The 22325-nt window shown below is 46.7% G+C and overlaps 1 protein-coding gene across 1 annotated transcript; it reads left to right on the forward strand.

Annotated features, from left to right (window-relative positions):
- The first annotated feature begins 1429 nt into the window (after nucleotides 1–1429).
- Nucleotides 1430–16487, forward strand: Gcm1 (glial cells missing transcription factor 1). The gene is made up of 5 exons (XM_003466441.4): nucleotides 1430–1608; nucleotides 9816–10068; nucleotides 10916–11028; nucleotides 12121–12249; nucleotides 13834–16487. The coding sequence occupies exons 1-5, from the start codon at nucleotides 1534–1536 to the stop codon at nucleotides 14581–14583; spliced, it is 1320 nt and encodes a 439-aa protein (XP_003466489.1). The 5' UTR covers nucleotides 1430–1533; the 3' UTR covers nucleotides 14584–16487.
- Nucleotides 16488–22325: the final 5838 nt, after the last annotated feature.

A 22325-nucleotide genomic window follows, 5' to 3' on the forward strand; every position in this document is an offset into this window, starting at 1 on the left:
GGAGGCGCAGAGAGGGAAGGGTTCAGCAAATCGTGTCCCTCGAAGGCCGAGACTCCGTCCTGGTCAGTGAGGAGGAAGTCTTAGGACTAAGGGGGTGAATGACACAGAGCAGCCATGGGGACTCGCTGGAGCGAGTGTTGAGTTTACTGCTGAGCAGCTGGGTGTCACGTGCACACACCCACAAATGGAAGGAATGGAACACCCGTGAACATGTCTGACTTCTTTGTTTTTAACGGTACCGAGCGCTGGACCCAGGGATGCCTCACCATGAGGCTACATCCTTAGCTCTTCTTAGTTTTTGTTTTGAGACAGGTCTAGCTGAGTGGCCCAGGCCGGTGTCCAAGTGCTAGTCATTCTGCACCAACCTCCTGGGACTGCAGGCTGGGATACAGGCCCGAGCCACCAGGCCTGGCTCCAGGGTCCTCTTTGTATCTTATTAATAAGCACAGTTTGTCTGCAAAATATTCAGTTTTTCAATCAGAGAAATATTTTAAATCTTTCCTTTCTTCCCTTCCTTCCGTCTCCCCCACTTCCTCCCTCCTAAATCCTCCTCAATCATTATAGTTAAAAGTTGGAATAAATGAATGCGTCTTGATCATTTTAATGTCATTTACATAATGTAATTTAATCAAATAAATGAGACAGGATGTTCTTGAGAGTGGGGCAGGTGGGGAAAGGCAATTTTTAAAGTCCAGACCGATCGTAAAGGAGGCTTTGGGGGAAACGGAAGGTGATGAAGCCCTGGCTTAAAGCCGCTCTCAAGTGTGCAGGTCCAGCCCCTGCCCCGTGGACACACATCTGGCTGTCCACTGTTTGTCACAGCTGTGCTGGGGGCCAGCTGGGCAGGTGTGGGGATAGCCCAGGACGTGCTCACCGCCCTCCGATGTGCAAGATTCCCCCGACAAAGACCTGCCCCGTCCGAAATGCCAGTGGTGCTGAGATGAAGCGATCCTGGTCCAGAAAAACACGACCCCATAGGGACTCGTTTGATGGTATCTGGAAGCACAGGATTCGCCGAGACCCCAATGAACCCCTGTGGCGCTGCAGAGGGACAGATACCTAGATCCACCCGATGTGGTGTCCCCCTGGAAACTTGGACCACATTAGCTAATTCACCAAGACATTCTTTGAGGAACAAGTCCAAGCCAAGTCGTCTTCTCCTGAAGACGCAGGTCCCACCCATTGGCCACAGATAACAGCAGTTTCGAGGTAGGCGTTCCTGTCCCGGGGACAGCAGAGACAGGCGCAGACCTGGGGCGGTGGCGGTCTCACTGCCCCCTCTCCTCCCCGGCTGCCTCCCCGGCCCCGGCTCTGTTAAAGGTCCGGCACTTGCAGCAATGTCCGCACAGCACACAGGCACCATGGCGCGATTTTAATCTCTTGGTGCTCGGTGTGACTATCACCGCATTTTGTTTTCAGCCGTCCTCAGGTCTGCACCACTCAGGTGGACCAGCACAGTGAGATCAAGAGTCCCCAGGAGCCAGACCCCCAGGTGCCCCTGACGGAGCCTGCGGTAACCAAGCCAAGCTCGTCATGGAGCCCAACGATTTCGACTCTGACGACAAGGAGCTGCTGAGCTGGGACATTAACGACATGAAGCTGCCGCAGGTATGTACTGCCAAGAGCGCTGCAGGGCGCCGGCTCCCTCTGCTGCGCCTGGAGGGTGGCTGGGGAAGGCGGCCGCTGCCCCAGCTCAGCCCAGGTCCCCGGAAGGGATTTGAAGTAGAAATGCAGACCCCGCGATCTGAGCAGCTCTTACCCCGCAGTTACAGACCAAGACAAAGACAGCGCTGCCTCCTCCTCTTTCCAAGCTGGCAGGGCCCACATGGCAGCCCCTGCCTCCCTGCAATGAGAAAACCCAATATTGTTTATTGGCCAGCAGACTGAATGTTATGTGACAAACACCTGTAATCCCAGCACTGGGGAGGCTGAGGCAGGAGGATTGCCTGATTTGTAGCTAGCCTGTGCTACATAGTGAGTTCACAGACAGCTTGAACTACATAGTGAGACTCTGTCTCGAGAAATAAATTACCCACAAGCCCCTCTACTACCTTATTGGCTACAGCAAGTGTTTTAAACTAACCTCTTATAGAATGTCTATCAGTGCCATATGCACACACTGGCTTTGTTTCTAAGTGAAGAGAGCTTTTCATTCCATATTTTCTTGGTCCACCTCTTTGAGGACTGATTTTCTTAGTGCTTTTCTTTCTTACGTCCCCCCTTTCTTTTTTTCCGGTACTAGGGATTGAACCCACGGCCTCAGGCCTGTTAGGCAAGTGCTGTACCGCAGAGCTATTTTCCCAGCCCTCTTTTTTTCTTTGTTTTTGGACAGGTTCTTGCTAAACTGCCCAGGCTAGCCTTGAACTTGTGATCCTCATGTCTCAGCCTGCTAAATAGCTAGGATTACAGTCATGCAATGCCATGCCTGGTGACTCTTTAACTCTTAATGTAATGTAAGGCACCGGTTGCCTAAAACTGGTTCTCCATGTATATTTTCCTGGTTCTTGTGGTCCTCTTGGTATTTGAAGATTTTTCAGTGGAAGTTGTTTTGAAAGGTGGCAGGGCAGACCAGGGCTAGAGGTCCCCAGCTCTAAGCAACACTGAAGCCCCTCTGCCCAGCCTGATCCTGGGGATGAGCAGTTTGAATCAAAAAAGCAGGAGAGGAAGGCTGGACAGTGCAGTCTTGGTTTGTAACAAGTCCAGATTTCCACTCTATCGAAGATCTGCTTTCAGTTCTGTTTATTGAGGTTTCCCTTGTAATCTGTCCTGTGAGGTCTTGTGGGAGTTGGGGACAGAAAGTGTGCCCCACTCTGTGTTCACTTAAAGGTTAAATGAATCCTGGCTAAGTGATGAAAAAATATTTTCAGGGATTTTTGTTGGTAGCTGTTCTCCCTTGGTATTAAAGATTACTGTAGCTGCTTTGCGGGAGCTTTGAAGTGCATCTGAACTAATCTACACCCAGACACCAAATTTCTGCCTATGACTGATTTCAAGATTGCAAACGCTCACCGCAAATAACAGCTGGACAGACACAAGGTCACAAGTTGAAGTTAGCAGATGCACAGAAGATGCCGCCACAATGTCACATTTTAGAGCAGGGTTTCAGTGGAGCCAAGAACCCTCTGAAATGACAGGCACTGCGGTGGATTGACGTGCACTTTTTTTTTCTGGGACAGAGGATCTGTATCAGTTATCAGATCCAAAACAAAGGAAGGGAAGACCTACTTCCCTGAGGGAAAGTCAGGACTCTTCCAAGCTCAGGTTCCAACCTGCACTTTCAAAAACAAAAGCATTCTCAGGTACCAAAGTCAGTAAACTGAGGGATTTATGGCAAAAATACATATTCTCATATACATTTTGGAAATGTATAATTTGTGGTTTATAGAAAAGATACCAAGAGAACCCAGGGAAATAGTAAGTGCCCTTCAACTTGTTAACTGCCAGGGAAATAACTAAAAATATGAATATCCCTTGTTTATTTTTCCTTTTTAATTTTTTTTTTTTTTATTCTGTGATACTGGGATTCAACTCAGGGCCTTCGCGCTGAGCTGTGTCACTGGCCCTTTTCTGTTTTTTATCTTGAGATAGAGTTGTTTGTTTGTTTGTTTGTTTGTTGAAACAGGGTCTCGCTATGTAGTTTAAGCTAGTCTTGAACACACTATGTAGCCCAGGCTGGCCCCAAACTTGGGGTGATCCCTCTGCCTCAGCCTCCCCAATGCTGAGATGACAAGCCTGCAGCATCACTCTCGGTTTGAGACAGGGTCTTGCGAAGTTGTTAAACTGCCCGGGCTGAACTTAAACCTGCTTTTCTCCTGCCTCAGCCCCAGGAGTCCTAGGATTATAGGTATGCATGATTGTGTGGGGCTGTACCCTAAGGTGTTCTGATAGGACGGAGTCCTCCAGCCAGCTCCAGAATCACATCCGGAATCAGTTAGAGCGAAGAAATCCAAGATCTCAAGGAGCAGTGGGGGTGACAGGTTTTCTGCTGTAGAAAGAACACAGGTGGGCCAGTGGGAGTGGCTTGCAGCTCAGGACCTGGGTGCCAGCCCACCGCCAAGTCCCAGCTCTGCCTCTCTGTATGTATAGAGCCCGCCAGAGCCCTCAGCCCCTCTGCAAGCCAGGGGTGCACATGAGGCCTCCCCGCTCCTCCTGGACCTGGCAGACGAGGACTCCCAAACGCCGGTCATGTGCCCAGCACGCATCATGACATGTGAGGACGGGGTCCGCTGCCCCTCCTCAGCCCATCTGGGCATTCAGAACTGTGGTTCAGAGGAACACGGATGATGCCTTGCTAGTACCCTGACTTCATCTAGTGATTAGTTTATGTTCCACATCTTAATTCTCACCATGAAAATTAACTTCTGTAAGCCACAAGCATATTTCTTTTCTGTTCACACTTTGAGCTTGAATCAGTAAATGATAATTTATTTGAGGGCAGACTGGGCATACAGCTCAGTGGCAAAGCATCTGCCTGGCAAGCTTGAGGCAGTGAGTTTGATTCCTGGAACCAATGGTTACCTGAATAGTAATATCCTGGTCCCAAAACGCCACATAGCTGGAGTAACTGTTGATAGCACTGACCGGAAACGTCTTGGTCAGAGCACGTAGGTGTTTCTGAGTGGCTGGAGGGGACCAGATGCTGTGGCAGGCTGAGGGATGCTGAGACCATCCTGCTGTGCCCACTTTCATGGAGAATCTCTTAATCTGTGGGGTTGGGGGGACAAGATCAGCACCCACAGAAACTATGGGCTTGTAGAAGACGTTAGGGGAGCTTGGAAGGGGGAGGTGTAACTCGGCATAGACGGCAGGGTGCACGGGCACAACCCACAATCAGCATAATGAAAGTGTCTTTTTCCTGGGCTGATGAAATCCACCGACCAGCCATGCTTCCCTGTCTCAACTCCCCTTGAGCTACATTTGCAGTTGGAAAGTTCACACATAATTGCTTTAGAGTTTGCTTGGTCCAAGCAGCAAGAATCGGTTATTGGTTTAGTCCAAGCTTCATTAAAAATGTGGATGGCATGGTGCCCAAGAGGGTCACAGTCTCTCTAATACTAATTTTAGTAATTAAGACAGACTTGTAAGAGATTTCTTCCTGCCTCCCTTCCTTTCTTCCTTCCTTTCTTCCTTCCTTCCTTCCTTCCTTCCTTCCTTCCTTTTCTCCTTCCCTCCCTTGAAAACCAGGAAATAAGTTTGGGAATATTGTCCTTGGTAGTCCCCATTTCATGGAAGGGGCATCCTCTAACTCAGCCCATTCTTCCCAGCAAAGAGCAGGGTCACTGCAATACCACAGCCAGCAAATACTCTGAATTATTTTGTGTCTAAATGCAGAACACTTTTTAGTCAAACCAAGGATCAAAGCCACACTAAACCACTAACTCACAGATTCCAAGGTTTAAGGACATTTTTTTTTTTTTTTTTTTGGCAGAGAAAACATTTTGTGGGATAAAATAGGAGAGTCAGGTACCAAGGGGCCACAAGCTGGATTAGTCCATTCCTGGATCATGATTTTAGCCAGCAATAAAATGCCCTCTTTCTGCAGAGGACGAGCTAGAGCCAGGCCCGTGTGAGCCCTTGCTGTTAACTCAGGTGGCAGCCAACTGTCATCAGATGTGTCGTGGCACTAGGGAACAACAGATAAATTAGATTCCAGAGTCCTTGTCAATTATTATCGGGTTGCATAATCAGGTCACATTTTTGGTCTGGCAGGACAGCCACGGCTTCACTGCACCATCTCTCCTGTGGCTGTCCTGTGCTTCAGGGTCACTGAACTTCTCTGGAACAACTCCACCTAGGGGGCTTCTGGGGTCACTGGGCCCCGCCTCAGGGGCCACACTTCTTCGGCTGCCCTGCGCTTGCGGTATTATGGGCGGCAGAGGTTCTCCTGATGTCCCCAGCAGGGGTCCTCTTAGGTGGGCAGGAAACAGAAACGCAAAATGAGAGGCAGCTGACGGTTGGGAATCTGGGTAACGGAACTGGGTTAGGGCTTTGGAACACAGGAGGAACTTTGTCCTAGTCCTGACTCCTTCATTCAGGCAAGAGGTGGCAGGTTAGTCTGAGGAGTCAATCTGAGCTGGAGCAAAAACAGTATGTCCAGATAAACGACAGTGGGAGTTCAGGTTCCCTGGGGCCCAGAAGCGAGCAATTCCTGAATAGCGCAGCTCAAAACACGCAGTAGCTCCTGTCCCTCTCTCTGATTCGCTTAAGGTGTGCTTGTATGCTGTTCTGTTTTTGGGGGGAATACTTAGTAATTGCTTTATATGACTACATTCCAAATGAAAAATCAATTTTAATATAATAACATAATGTAGATATTTTTGACATTTGCAGAATTTGATTTCAATTGATTAGTTTTATATAGAAGTCATCTCAAATTCTTATGACACCCCATTAGATTTCCAGGCATTAAGTTAAATTAAATGAAGGAACAGAAGAGCACTGTGTGATCGTAGAACAATTCAAAGGTTTTGAGTAAGTTAGAGAATTAAGTTCCCTATTTAACGATTATACACAGGTGCCATAGAAATTATCAACTTCTTAACCAGGAAGAAAAACAAAAAGTTACTCATGAAAAGTTAGAAATTAAAATAAACAAAGGTTCTAAAAACAAGAAAATATTCTATGGGGATTCACTAAACAAGATTAAGAAATGATTATTTTTTCTTTTTAAATTTTACCTCTTTGATGCCTTGGATTAAAAGGGCTTTCAGATTGCTATCCTTCCTTTGACACTTGGGGTCTTTACGTTATTGGGATCAGGCTTTTCTCTTAGTGTCTGTGTAAAAAGACAAGAAAGAGCCCACTCACTGGCAGGTCGATGGCCTGGCTATAAATCAAACAGCGAGGAGGAGAGTTTCATGGGATCACAGTTACTCCCAGCGAGTTTCTTGGTGCACACCAAGCACTCAGCACTGCGTGACCCGTAACTATCACGGGAAGGGACAGCCACAGAGATGGCGGCCTCTTCCACAGGCACGGAGTCTGCTTGGCCCGAGCATCTTGACACCGTTGCCAACAGAACCCTCCCCTTCTGCTGCATGAGAGCCCAGCTCCTGACCATCCTGAGGGGTTGCTAACCTTTAGGTCTTAAAAATATTCAAAGGAAACCAGACTCGGTCAAATATCGCATGTTTACTCTCATATGTGGAATCAAAAAAAGAGAAAAAAGGAGAGAGAGACGATAGGAAAGTGGAAGGGAGATAATTAGAGAGAAAGAAGGGGGAGACGGGTGAGAGTTGGGGGAAGGATAATTAAATAATTAAAGTGTCATACATAAGTGCAAACATGCCAAAATGAAGCTCATGTTTTGTATAACTAGTAAGCACTTATTATAACTAATATGCACTTTTTAAAAAGTTGTAAATGGCCTTTTATGTATTTATTTATTTGGTACTGGGGATTAAACTCAAGCTGTCACACTTACCAGGCAAGTGCTAGAACCACTTAGCTAAATCCCCGGCCCATACGCACTTTGTTAAAAACTGAAAAAAGCCAGTTTTTCTCTAAGTTCTGCTTGCTCCTCTGTTTCTCTTACCCTGATAACCTTACATTGGGTGGTGTATGCCTATCATCCCAGAACTCGGGAAGCTGAGGCAGGAGGGTTGCTGTGAGTTCAGGGCCAATCTGAGCTATGTCAAGATCCTGTCTCAAAAGGCCAAAAATAAAAACCAAAACAAAAGCCCCTCTATCACACTGGAATAATACAAATAATTCACATCCCCCAGACTTTTATAGTCCAAAGTATAAGAACACGTTACAGTGTTCTAGGCAGCATTTTATCATTTCTGAAGGCAAAATCCTGTGTGATGCATTCCATGGCCTTTCCGTGAGAGGCAGTGAGAGGCTCTGGTTTAGGCTTTAGTGAGAAGAAAGGAGAGAAGGAGGAGGCAGGTAGAGGAGGAGGAGGCCGCTGACGGGGCAGCTTCTCACCAGGCGTGGCGGGGAGAGAAAGGCCCACTCAGTTCCAGTCCTCACAGAAGCAACAGCAGCTGCCCCCTGCACCCCGGGTCTCCTTTGGACACCTCACTCTCTTGATTTACAAGGCATGATTGAAAAATATGGCGAATGCTTACGATAAAAAAATTATTGCAGTAAAAGATGCATTGCCGGTAGTTTCTCTTAATATCTTTCCCTTTGCCAATCCAGTCTCAACTTCTCTGCCACTTTATACAGCAGTGCTGGAAAAGCTGCTTTGTGAGGTCTTTATGATGGGTGGTTAAAAACAATAGGATGCCGCTGCCGAGCGTGACCCCAAGAAAGACAGGCTCCTAAACACACTGCGCCGTGTCCTCCCCATCCTACTCACTGGATCAGCACTGTGAGGCTTCTGGCTCTTCCCCAGAGTCACACTGATCGCAAAAAGCCCCTGTCTTCAGTTGATTCAGGACAGCAGGGCAGCCATCAGAGCGCAGCTAAGGACACTCAGGACGGGGGTGCTAGACCCGCTGCACAAAGCGGCTAGCGCAGTGGGGCGAGTGTGTCTTATCATGATGCATTCTTAAAATTTAAATATTCACTGTGTATTTTGATCACCGCTTGTCTGCACTTTCCCCTGTCTCTTCTTGGGTAACTTCATACTCTGGCATATTCTGAGCTGGAAGTCTAACTCAGTAAGTGCCCGTTCACCCCGACATTGATTTTTATGTTTCTCTCCTAGAATTTCTTGTCTTTCTTTTCTCATATTCTGCGCCATGCTGTCTTGTTGGGGAAACAATGGAGAGGTACCTTCTGGAATCTCCTACTCTGACCTCCGAGACTCTTTTGCATGAAAAATGTTCTTTCACCCTTGCCAGTCCCTGTAAGCCACAGGATGGACCCTGTGGCTCTGACTCCTGAGTCTACTCGGTGATGCTTTTTCTAAGAACTAGGCAGGGTCTGTCAAATGTGGCATCTGTCACTGGCTTGGGAACATGAGCCACATTGCCAGGTCTACCTGAGGCCCATCATCTGTGCCTGATGTTTATTTAGACCCCATGGAACACCAGGTGCTGTGTTGTGTACGTTATAGGACATCCTCTGGAAGTAGGGGAGTCATATTATCCTTGCTTTACAGAAACATAAGGCTGAGAAAACAAAGTAAGTTTTGCCATTAGAACTGTGTTCCTGACCTTTGTTATTATTTCATGCTGATCAAAAGCACAACATGAAATCTATCGTCTTAACTAATTTTAAGTGCATGGTCCATCCGGTAGGGCTACTGTACGCATGTCATTGTGCAGCCAATCTCTAGAACCACGCTCTCGCAAAAAACTGAAACTGTGTACCCACTGAGCAGCAGCCCTGGCCTCTGACTTTGCCGGAGAGTTTGGGGAGGCATCTGCGGGCAGAGAGTGATGCTGGTCCTAGCAAGAACGCAGAAGCGCTCCCTGAGTCCTCTGTCACATTTGGTGTAGGTGAATATGCACAGAAGGAAAAGGGAGAGGCTCTTCGTAGAGGAGAAGGTGGCTCTCGGGACCTTTCTGAATGGGTCTCTCCAGTCTCCTCACTGCCTGTCTCCAGGGGCTTTGCATCAATTCATGGGGCTCCCAGTGAGGTGGTAGCTAACTGTCCTGCCGTAGTTTGTGTAAGAGCACAACGATGATATTACTTCACCCTCCAAAAGTCCCCCTGAGAAATGGTCATTACTTTATCATTGCAGCCATGGCATTGCGTGAGCTGTGCTTTGAGATCCTAGCACCCCCGCTAAGTTGAGGCGAGGCTTTGCCAAAGGCGTCATGAGCCGTTTCTGATGGTCAGGGTGCCCTTCAGGACCAGGAGCTACTGACCATCACGTTTTCTGCCTCAAATTATGCAAATGCTGTTTGTGTTTCCGCCAGAATGTGAAGAAGACTGACTGGTTCCAGGAGTGGCCTGATTCCTATGTGAAGCACATCTACAGCTCAGAGGACAGGAGTGCACAGCGCCACCTGAGCAGCTGGGCCATGCGGAACACCAACAACCACAACTCCCGCATCCTCAAGAAGTCTTGCCTGGGCGTGGTGGTCTGTGGCCGAGATTGCTCCACCAAGGACGGGCGCAAGATCTACCTGCGGCCCGCCATCTGTGACAAAGCCCGACAGAAACAGCAGCGTGAGTGGGGTGTGGTGACACTGAGATGCATCCCAAGGCCTCTGCAAACCCGGCCAGTGGCGAGCAGGGCCGGTCCATCCTTTAGAGCTGCGGGACTGGCCGGCCCTGGGCCATCAGGGTCTGTCCCTGTGTCCTCCCATGTCTGAGCATCGGCCCGAGCACAGCCCCTGGTCAGACAGCGGCTCAGGCCCTCATTAAAGGGCAGAGGAGTCACGGGCACTGTGCGGACGCAGCAGTGGCCCGGATACAGTTAGGACAGAGGAGTTTGCTGTTCGTAGCGGCAGCGGTGAGGCTAAGTGTGCCAGCTCTGCTGGCCTCGCTTCCTGCTGGAAATGCCGTTCTTTCCTTTTTTTTCATCCTCACCAACTTGAAATGGGTGTAACAGGTGTACTCCATGTCCCCGGGGCCCCAAACCCGCTCCAGACCCCAAGTGACCTCACGTTCTTTCCTAGCTGTTTGTCTTCAGAACTGTGTCTCAGTTCAGCCCTGCTAACAAGCATCTTCACTTTGAAAATTCAGGGCTGTTCTGTCCATTGTGTGTGCCTTTGCCCCTTGCCCCTTGGTTCTAATCGAAAAATGGAATGAGGTTTTCCTCTTCTCTACAAAGATTCAAAGAGCAGTCAGTGGGGTGGGAGAGGTTTCTGCTCAGGAGAGCTCCTCACTGCCCGGGAGCTGCCCTGCGGTCTGCAGCTGCCGGCCAGGTCCCTGTGTGACAGCAGCGGTGGCACAGAGGCCAGGGCCGCTGCCCGGGTGACTCAGGGAGGCTGCTGTCACTGCCTGCTCCACCTCCTCCTCCTGGGGTGAGGCTGAGCCCCTGTGGTCACTCTCTCCTGCTCTTCCTCCGCAGGGAAATGCTGTCCCAACTGCAGCGGGCCTCTGAAGCTGATCCCCTGCCGAGGCCACGGCGGCTTCCCGGTCACCAACTTCTGGCGGCATGACGGACGCTTTATATTTTTCCAGGTTGGGTTCGTGTTGTTTATGGGCCTCTGCTTCTCCGTCCCTTGGAAAGTGTGCACAGAACCTCCTACAGAGGAGTATGAGCCACACAGACACATAGGAGACTCTGCACCCCCGCCCCGGCAGCAGTTCCCCTGGGGCACAAATGTCTGTGGCTCCTGAAGGCGTCAGTCTGTCCAACACCCCCCACCCCCACCCTCAGCTCTCACTTAGAGCCTCCCACACCCAAGCTGGGACACCAGCTCTGACTGGTTTTTCCTTCTTGGCAGTACTGGGATTGAACACAGGGCTTTCATACTGGTTGTATCCTTAACCATTTACATTTTTTTTGTTTTTAAATTTTTAACTTTTTGGCAGTCCTATTGAACTGAAGAGCCCCCACACCCCCTCCCTTTATAAAATAAAATTTGAGACAGAACCTTGCTGAGCCACTGAGTTGCCCAGGTTGGGCTCAAATTTGCAATTTTCCTGCCTCAGCCTCCCAAGTGCTGTGGTTACAGGTGTACATTACACCCACCTCAGCTCTGATTTTAATACCACTGCGAAGTCTGATGAGTTGCTTTCATCCCTGAAGCTCCCATTTTCTGTAAAATATGAGAAGTGACATAATCTGTAGTAAAGGAAGGGCTTTCTGATGTCAGGTCGCCTGGGTTCAAATCACTGCAGTACTGGCAAACCAGCTCTGCCCACAAAGGAAAAAAGGCCTCATGGGGAGCTTTTGCCAGTTCCTGTGCTTTCTAAACAGCTCCAGTGGGGGGGTCTCAGCCCTCAGCTTCCTCAGGGGTCACCCAGGCAGTGTAGCCTCTCTGTGCCTCGGTTTCTTACCCTATAAACCAGGGTAACAGTGTGCACCCTCAAGGTCGCGTGCACCGAAGCCAGGCTTTGTAGTGTCCCACATGGGCTACAGAAGCAGGGCAGGCGAGGGCAGCGTGAGAAGAAGTCCAGTGACAGGCAGGCGGCAGGTGGGAGAGGGGCAGCTTGGCATAGGCATGGAAGGTTCCTCTAGGCGGCTGCATGCTGCCCAGTCGTGTGGCAGCCCACGAGGGTCATCAGTCACTCACTCTGCTTCCTGTTTGCTTCTTCATCTTCCTTTAGTCAAAGGGACAGCATGATCACCCGAGGCCAGAGACCAAGTTAGAAGCCGAGGCCAGGAGAGCAGTGAAGAAAGTCCATGCGGTGCCTCCCTCCGTCTCCATCAAGCGGAAGGGGAGCCCGGAGACCAAGGTAACTGTCCCACGTGCTCACACCAGGCAGCGACTTGCCACCTTGCTGGAGGGCTGCTCGATCGCCAGGTCCTGTACGGCAGACGAAAGCCAAAATCCGGGTTTTAGCAGGTTCGCCCACAGAATGCCCACCAAGGACAGGGACTCTCAGGTTTGTCTCTTCATCCGTGCCATCGCTGTAGCAGGCCTGTCAACCATAAATTCTGTAGAACTATAGAATCACCTTCCCTAATGTAGTTAAAAAAGAGAAACTTGAATTGGTCCCCAGCCTCTGTTTGGCATTCTACATTTTGATTCTAACAGAAACAAAATCAGTTGAAATGCTCTGAACAAAACATGAGCTTCATGAGTTTTTTCTCCAACAAAGTTGCTATGCATCTCCAAAAGAGATCGTTGTCTTAGCTGATGGCCCAGGGTGGGACACACAGTCCTGGGAGGACAGTGGCTCAGGGGAGTGGTTCTGGTTGCTAGCAGCTGCTCCCGCAGACCGATGCTTCGGAGCTCTGCATTTCTCTTGAGAACACAGATGGAGCTGGGCCATCCCTGGAACTCTGAATGTATCTTACAGAAATGCAGCTTAAGTCTGCCATAAGGAAATGCAACCTTCAAATGCCAGTGTCTGGTCCCCTGTCCTTGGTCCTTGCTATAGGATGAGCCAAGAGCATTTCTTCCCACTCCCATCTTTGGTCACAGCTCTTTCTCTTGCCCTAAAAAACTATTCTCTTATTAGCCAATAGTTTTACATAAACAAGAGCATAACGTAATTCTCTACTAGAATTCTCTACTTTTCTTTTATTAACTGGAGAACGGTACTTCCCACATTTATATAAATGCAGTGGGTGCTTCAGTTTATGAACATGTTTGCTCGTGAACAATTTGGTTTGCAAACAGTTTGGTTTGCAAAGAGAAACATTTGGCAAAAAAAAATTTGTTTTGTTTGCAAACTCCACAGGGAGTGAGAAACGTGGCTGTGGCCTTTTCTAAAATCGTAGCACAAATCAAGCTTGTGAACCGAGGTGCTACTGTAAGTGGACCATTTTATGTTCTAGATGGCCTGCTTGTAATTCAACAGACTTCCTATCAGTTCAGAGAAAATTCTTTAAAGAAAAAACGAAACCCTGATTTTTCAGAGTCCAACCAATATAAAAAAAATAGAAAAGAAAAGAGAGGGAGTGAGAGGGAAGAAGGGAGAGAAATGCAGAGAGAGGAAAGCATTCCGAGACCCGTCCTGAGTGTAATACAAATCTCTGAAGCTGTATTTTGGTTTACATAAAGTGCTCCTTTGAAGTTTCCCAGAAAGGAGTCGGGATATCAGATTTGCATCTGTGCGCAAACATCTCACATGTGCTCGCCGTGGGAACCAGCTCTCGCTGGTGAAAGCTGTGAGAGGAGGTGGAAACGGCGTCCACTTCTCCAGCACCTCGTGGTGGGGCAGAGTGGCCGTGTGCCAGGGTTCGGAGCGTGCCAGGAATGAGGAAAGTCCCATGGAGCTTCCGCTAGTGCAGTGCAGAGTACTGGCGGGTGCCTGTGGAGTTGTACAGCTTTGCTTAACTTATTAACATGACCATGTCACTTTCCTTTGCAGTCTCCTTCAACTAAAAGGCCAAATCAAGGAAGTTTACCTTTAACTTGGTCATTCCAGGAAGGCGTCCATTTGCCCACTAGTCACAGTGGACATTTAATGGCTAACGCTGCCCAGCAGAACCCTCTGAATGATTGCTTGCCCTTTCCCAAGAGCTACGGGCCGGGAGGACCCATGGACACCACAGATCTGGCGAGCCTGCCGTCCACCTTGGACTCCGCTAAGCTCTATGAAAAGTGCAAGCTGTCTGACAGTCGGATCCACAGCAGCGGAGACCTGTTTCCGCCTCCCGCACCTGGAGTCTACACAGATTATGACGACCTGCAAGCGTGGAGTAAAGCCTCCGCGCTGGGGAGAAATTCTCTCACTGACAGCTGTTGCCCCAGTTACCCTTTCCCTCTGACCAACTGGCCTTGCGACTTCTTTCCTTCCCAGAACTCTTTGGAGACTTTACCCCCGCAGATTCCATTGGAGCCACCTGCATCCAAACCCAGCTGCCACCCTCTGTGGCCAAATCCAGGAAGTGATGTTTATGAAGAGAAAATACCTGTAGATTTCAACAGCTACGTGCCCTCGCTCACATACCCTGCTCCGCAGGAAGACCCCTTCCTGCTCACATACACGGCTCATCCCCACCAGCAGTACTCACTGCCGGGCAAGAGCAGCCGATGGGAGTTTGATGAAGAGGTGACGTGCATGAGTTTGGATCACTGCAACAGCGAAATGCTTCTAAACCTCTGCCCTTTGAGATGACTCTGAGCCTCCTCATACTGCCCCCAAGAAGCTACTTTTGGAAATGTCTGGAAGAATTTCTTGTTTTCCAAATATAACTGCAGGTAAATGGGACTCAACAAGCAATAGGCGAGACTTCTTTGCTCCTGCAAGAAACTTTTGTGCCTCTTAACACTCTCCTCCTGGGCCAGGAACAGACAGTCATCCAATGTGCTGTGTCAAATGCTCGCTGGTTTCCCTTCTGCAGAGTCTCAGTTGGTTATGTATTGGGTTCTCATTGTCCTAACACGTATCACATGGACAGAGATGGGCAAAGCCCATCTCCTTAGGACTCATCTGTGCCTTCTTGGGAACTGAAAATGAGGGGTCAGATCCTCTTTGCTATTTTCTTGTCGGTGAGACATAATTCCAACACCCACAATTTAAGGGAGAGGAGGCTTGCTTTGGCTCACATTGTGATCCATAGTAAGCCTGCTCTGAGAAAGAAATATTATGACAGAAGGGCATTGAGGAGGAGAAGCTGCCCGTGTCATCATGTGGGAGAAGCAGAGAGAATCAAGTGAGGAATCAGGGTGAGAGCTGCACCCTCCTCAGTCAGTGAAAACCTCTTCCAATGAGACTGTACCTCTTAATAGCAAGTCAGCTGTAATATCCCCAAAGCCTCATGTAAGATGAGAACATCTAGATATGATCCATAACATTCTGCTCCTGCTCTCCTTAGGTAAAAGGCGTTAAGTTCGTCTCAAGGGTTAAAAGTCTTAACAGATTTAGCATCGCTGAAAGGTCGAAAGTCTCCTCTGAGACTTAAAGCAAATGCGTAGCTGTGAACCCCTGTAAATATTAGAAGTTAAATGCTTCCAACATACTATGGCATAGGATAAATATTCCCATTCCGAAAAAGGAGGAACAGAGGGCTAGAAACCAGTAGAACCAAAGCAAGATCGAAACCCAGTGAGGCAAGCATTAAACCCCACCCAGTAGCTCCAAGTCCAGCACCTGGGGCAAGTTGTAGCAATGGGATGTGAAAGCCAAAGGCCATGGATGACACCATCCCTGAGGCACTGCTGCTGGTGGTAGCTCTCATGGCTTTTCCACTGAGCTGGCTTTGCTAACTCCTGGCAGCTTCCCTTAGCAGTTAGCCACATTCTCAGCTTCTCCAAACTTATGGGGTCTCCTCTGTACCTTCAGCTTCATACGCATAACTTTATACGCTGCCATCTCAGGGACACAGTGCCTGGCCCCCGGGGCCTTCTTTTGCAATCTGGATGGAAGCTTTGCTGACCTCACAGTTCTTGCATTCTTCATGCTCATAAAATCTAAAACCACATGGACAATGCTAAGGTCTGCGGCCAGCTAGAATAGTAGCCAAGCCCACTTGAATTATGATTACACAAGTCTCTGTGTGCCTGAGTGGCTTAACGATAGTAGCCTGGTCCCAGGCATCCAGTCACTTAGGTGGCCATTCTGGAGCATCATTAGCTGGGACTCTCTGAACAAAGTAAAGTCTTTCATTTTTGCAATTTTGAGCCATGAGAGAGGCCTTGTCTGTTCCTCACATGCCCTCTGCCCACTTTATTGTCCTCCTGTAAAGTTCTTGGCTTCTCTCTTTTTATGTTTATTAGAACATGTTCAGTAATGCAGTTTATGATGATCTCAGGGAGTGGATACATGAACATAGCACAACTTGCTTATTTTAATCCCTTCCCCTCCCCTCTCCCATTCCTCCTTCCTCCTCTAATTCTCCTTTCCCCACTTTCTTTCTTGTTAATATTATTACTCTTATGTTTATGACATATACTGTTTACAGTCATTGAAGTAACGAGGTTCTTGTACATGGTATAACCTTATTCGGCTTATTTCCCCTCCCCCTTGTCCCTTCCCCTTAGTGTCTGGGGCCCCTTCCCATTTATAAGAAATCCATATGATTGTCCGCCTCTATCCGTCCTTTATTATTCTCTTTGTTTGTACTTTGCCTTAGTCCAATGAGAGATACCATACAGTATTTAAGCTGTTGTGTCTGGTTTATTTCACTTAACTTTATGTTTTCCAGGTGCATCCATTTTCCAACAAATGTCTCAAATTTGTCCTTTATAGCTGAGTAGGATTACATTATATATAAATTCCACACTTTATCCATTCATCCATTGGGGGTATGCAGGCTGCTTCCAGGATTTAGCTATTATGAATTGTGCTGCTATAAACATTGGCATATATATGTATGTGTTAAGCTCTTTGACGAACTGGCTTCTTTTTAATGCTAATCTCAGCAACAAAGCTCTTCTCTATCTTTTCAGGAATTTCTTTCCTGCAAAAGTGAAAAAATTTTAAGTGGGCATTTTGCTTCTGATTCTCAATATTAAACAGCAAGCAGGGTCCATGCTATAGCTTCAACATTGGTCTGCTTTGAAATTTCCTCTTCCAGATTAATTAGTCCACTGCCCATAATCTCAGTCTCCTGCAAATTCTCAGGACATGAGCAAAATGTAGACAAGCTTTCCACACAGTATATCTGGAGCCCAATTGCCAATGGAGTCTGTATTCACAGCAGAAACCTCCCAAGTTTGGTCATTACTATTTGTCTTTTCATCAGCGTTCGAGTCCTCTGAGCTCCAACTAAAATCTGCTACCACACTTGGCTTACAGAATTTTAGGCAGCTTCTCCAGTTAGTACTTCCAAACCTTTCCAAACTCCTCTTGCAAACAAGTTCTACAGGCTTTTGAATCACATGGTCAAGCAGTGTCGCAGTAATGAACCCCACTCCTGGTACCAAACTGTATCTTGGTTACTTTCTTTTTGCTGAAACAAAACACCCAGTGCCCGTAACTTAAGAGAGAAGTCTATTTTGGCTCATGTTTCAGTCCATAGTCAGCTGGCTCCAAGGCAGGATAATTGGGAGAAGGCATGAAGCAGAGTCAAAGGAGTTACCGAAAGGAGAGAGATACCTTCTCTGGTCATACCCTCAGTGCATCACCACTTCTGGCCGAGCTGCGCCTCTTAATAGCAAGACAGCTGCACTGCTAGAGTCCAGCCACCACCCCAGTTACCCCACATTTATATGAAGCTTTGGAGAGACATCTAGATATAAACCATAATACAGACATCAAGGTTGGAAGAGCTCTAGGGTATAGAGAACTGAGTATACCACCACTCAGGTGTTTGATACTTTGCCTAGTGACACAACTCTATGAGATATGTATTTTCTCACTGATTTCTAAGTGTTGTCAAGATGGGAAACATGGCTTAGTTCTATTTCATAAAGATAAAAAGTAGCAAACTTAAGGGGCCACGTGAAGAGAATTCTAGTGACCTCAATTATCCTTTTCTGTCTTCCTCACTGAAAAACCTTCATCCATAAGGGCTTATGTTTGCCCCCTTTATCTTTAGAAAGTCCAGCTCATTGCCCTCGATGCCAGGTTCATGTTGGTGAGAAATATTTGCTTAGAAAAGCTTTAATGGGGGCTGGAGTATAGCTCAATGGGGAAACCAATGGGTACAATTCTTAGCACCAAAGACAAAACAAAAGGAACCCCAAAAAGCCTGAGGTTAATGTGCCCATGGTCAGAAGGTATTTCAATGCCAGTTCCTTTTCTTTGCTGAGATATTTTATAAGGACCTAGACATAAAAATTTGGAAAAAATCATTAAATAAACAAGTGTTCTAAAAAATAAATTTCTTTTTTCTTTGTTGGATTGATAACAGAGGAACATGACATAAAATTTAAAAGTAATACAGAAATCTCTTGTTTCTGGTCTCCTTGCAATGCTGATCAGTTCTTCTAGAAATTAAGCAGTTTCTCTACATATATACATATATATTATGGGATATTCTATAGTATATGAAATATGAAATGTATGTGTGTATAGAGAATGTGCTAGTAAAATATGAACCGGTATGGTGGCACACACCTATAATCCCAGTACTTAAGGGGACCAAGACTCTAGGTGTGGCCTAGACCAGCTTTAAACTCACAACGATCCTCCTGTCCCCGTCTCCCAGGGCTGGGATTCCAGGCGTGTGCCTCTGCACCTGCCCTTACATTTTTGCTGTCTTTCTAGGCACTACTAAGCAATAGTTTGGTTTTGCCATTTTTAGGGAAACCTAATAAAATCTAGATTATGATATTGTGAAAAATTACTGAAGTACAGTATCCAAGCACACGGATCATGCGCATAGCTCAGTGAACTGTCTAAGAACACCTGGGTACTAGGGCCTCACCAGTGTTCTGGAGCCAGCCTGCTTCCCAGAGCAGAGACGGAGGGGAGGCAGCACAGCTCCCTGCTAAGAATGGCTTTCGGTGGCGCTGGCTGCACTGAGCATATGGAGCTCCAGCGGGACCCTGGGGCTGCCTGGGCTGCGGGCTCTGGCCAGGAGTCACGGGACAGCCTACAGAGCTGTGACTGAGGAAACCGGGCTTCTCCTGGGCTTCCACCGGTTGGAGGCTGTCTGGGTATTTCAAACAATTTGTCTTCACTAGGCTGTCTTCACATTTCTAGCCAAACCTTCCTTCCCTCTAAGAAACATGCCTTTGACAGTTATCAAGGCAAGAACATGCGTGTAGTTTGAAGAGTTAAACGGGCCCACTGTACACATGACCATTTCACATGGTGAACACCACCCCAGTCAAGACACAGCGTGGCCGGTGCCACGGAAGGTTCTGTGGTGCTCCTTCCCCGCCCACCCCTACTTTAGTGACAGAACCCTTTAGAGCTTTCAGTGATATAAACGGCCTGGTGTCCATATGCCATGGCTTGCCACCACTGCCATAACTTGGCTCCCAGTTTCGCACTTCCTGAAATGTCATATGAATGACTTCCTAACGTCTTTTTGCTTGTTTTTGTTTTGGTTTTTGAGACGGGATCTTGCTGTGTAGTTCGAGTTGAACTCACTATGTAACCTTGAACTTATTATGGTTTTGAATTTGCAGGCGTGCTCCTGCCTCAGCCTCCCAAGTTCTGGGATTACAGCTGTGTGCTCCCACTCCCAGCCCTTTGAGCTTTTGTATCTGGTTTCTTTCACCCATCACAATGCTTCCGAGGGGTCTGCCCATGTCGCTGCATTCTGGGTGCTTCATCCCTTTTCTCCATCGTGTGGATACACACCCCACGTTAGCCCTGTGTTGGTCCAGAGAAATTCGGTTGTCTTCAGTTTTGCCCATTATGAATAAAAATGCTATAAATATTCACAAACCACTTGATGTTCACATGGTATCATTTCTCTTGGCTGCATCCTTAGGAGTGAAACGGCATCCTTTGTTAAGCACAAGTTTTAAATTTAGCAGAAACTGCCGAGTTGTGTGACTACTCAGTAAGATTTAGCAGCCCTGTGTCAGCAGCGAGAGATCCTTCTTCTTCTTCTTCTTCTTCTTCTTCTTCTTCTTCTTCTTCTTCTTCTTCTTCTTCTTCTTCTTCTTCTTCTTCTTCTTTTTCTCCTCCTCCTCCTCCTCCTCCTCCTCCTCCTCCTCCTCTTTTCTTCTTCTTCTTCCTCTTCTTCTAATCTTTTTGAGGCAGTCTCACTATGCAGTTCAGGCTGTCGTTAAGCTCACATTTGGTAGCCCAGACTGGAGCTCACAGAAGTCCTCTTGCCTCAGCCTCCCAAGTGCTGGGATTAGAGACGTGTGCCACCACACCCAGCTCCCACTGCTTCCTGTCCTGGTTTTTAAATCCTTAGCCATCCCATCCATTCCCATGAAGTCTCACTGAGGTCTTTATCTGCATTTCCCTTGTGACTAACAAGGCTGGACATCTCTGTGTGTTGCCACCTGTATATCCTGATGAACTGTGCATTCAAAACTTTGCCTAATTTGTTGGATTTTCAGAAAAGAGTCTAAGAGCCAGGAGGGATGGTGTATGACTGTAATGTCGGAGGCTGAGGCAGGAGGATGAAAAGCTCAAACCCAGCCTGGGAAACTTACAGATTTAGCAATGCTCACAATAAAAATAAAAGAAGATTAAGGATGTATCCCAGTGGGGCTGGAGATTTAGCTCAGTGGCATAAGCACCTGCCTTGCAAGCAGGCAGTCATGAGTTCAATCCCTGGTACCAATAAAAACGAAAAAGACCAAAAAAAAAAAAAAAAAAAGGATGCAAAGACCCCGAATTCAGCTCCAGTACTAATGAAAAAAACAACAAAAAAAGAATAGTTCTAAAATTACCCATTCAGGCTTTAAATCTTTTAGATAAGGGTCCATCATCAAATACATGTTTTGCAAATAATTTTCCCACTTATTGTGTCCTAGCTAACCCAAAGCCAGGAAGATTTCTTCTATATTTTCTTTCATAATTTTTATATTTTAAGCTGTTACAGTTGGGTCAGTGAGCAATTTCTGTTAGTTTTTTGTATATGGTATGATATTATCCTGCATGTGGACATTAAGTTATTTCAGAATGGGAACCAGCGCCATGTGTGGGTCACTGATGGACTGGAACAGACAGACCTCAGCCCTTTCCGATGAGGGGGCCTGCAAATAAGAAATACCAACCTCGAACTGAAAACATCATACCACTGGGATATATGTGCACCTATGTTTATAGCAGCACAATTTGTAATAGCCAGATCTTGGAAACAACCTAAGTGTCCATTAACTGAGGAATGGATAAAAAAGTTGTGGTATTTTTATACAATGGAGTTCTACTCAGCTATAAAGAATAATCACATTGAGATATTTATAAATAAATGGGCGCAGCTTGAGACCATACTCATAAGCGAAATAAATCAAACTCACATGTATAAATACCGAATAGTTTCCCTAGTGTAAGAAGTGGTAAGAATACATAAAAGTATGTGGATTCCCCATTATATTGTTTTGAAGCCTTATAATGTTTTCATTTATTAATTGGAGTGGTTTTATTCTGGGGTGTTTGATTTTATTGTCTCTGATGGTATGAACAGCTATTTTGAAGAAAACAAGACATTAGAATAGCCAGTGCTGATTTAATTATCATCTTACTCTGAAGTCCTACTATGCTTTTGTTCTTCTGTTTCCTTTGGTTCTATCATGTTATATCTTATTGGATATTATTATGTGTGATGGTATAAACAAATTTTCTATGGAAAATGAGATAATATAGTAGCTATTGTTTGTTCTCTGTTAGTTGGTTTTGAAAGCCCTATAATGCTTTCATTCTCTTGAATGGTTTTATATTGTTTTGTTTTGTTTGATACTATCATATATAAAGTTATGCTCAACTATTTCAAAGAAAGAAACATTATGGTAGTAACTGTTAATTAGGGTTGTCTTATGGTAAAATGCTGTGTTGCTTGCATTGTTCTGATCTGCTTTGTTATGTCCTCTTTGGTCTTAATCTCTATAAAATAAAAAAATAAAAATAAATTTAAAAAAAGAAATACCAACCTCCCCACCCCTGCTGTAAGGGATAGGCTTATCCCAAGAAACATAGGTGAACTGCTATTGGATGCCTGTGGTGCTTTGGTGTTTCACTAACACTGCAGGTCCAGGGCCAGCAGTCTGATCATGGGTACAGAGGATTGCAGTATGCAGTGTGACATCCAGTGGGTATCTCCTTCTGAGGGTTACAGCCATTGTTGATTCCCTATGGTCTTGTTTTGGAAGTCTATGTCATTTCTATTGTTTTGTTGGGTTGGGTTTTATTCTCTTTTGTTTGTTTGATTATGTCAAATCCACTGGTTAAAGCCTACAAGCAGCTATTTCAAACAGCAAACTACATGATGGTAGCAATTTTGGATTTACTCTAGGCTTGTTTTGAAATCCTTTATTGCATTCATTGTTTTGTTTTTATTGTTT

This window comes from Cavia porcellus, unplaced genomic scaffold (genome assembly GCF_034190915.1).
Source record: "Cavia porcellus strain 051 isolate PalLab524CR breed Dunkin Hartley unplaced genomic scaffold, mCavPor4.1 scaffold_7, whole genome shotgun sequence".
NCBI lineage: Eukaryota > Metazoa > Chordata > Mammalia > Rodentia > Caviidae > Cavia > Cavia porcellus.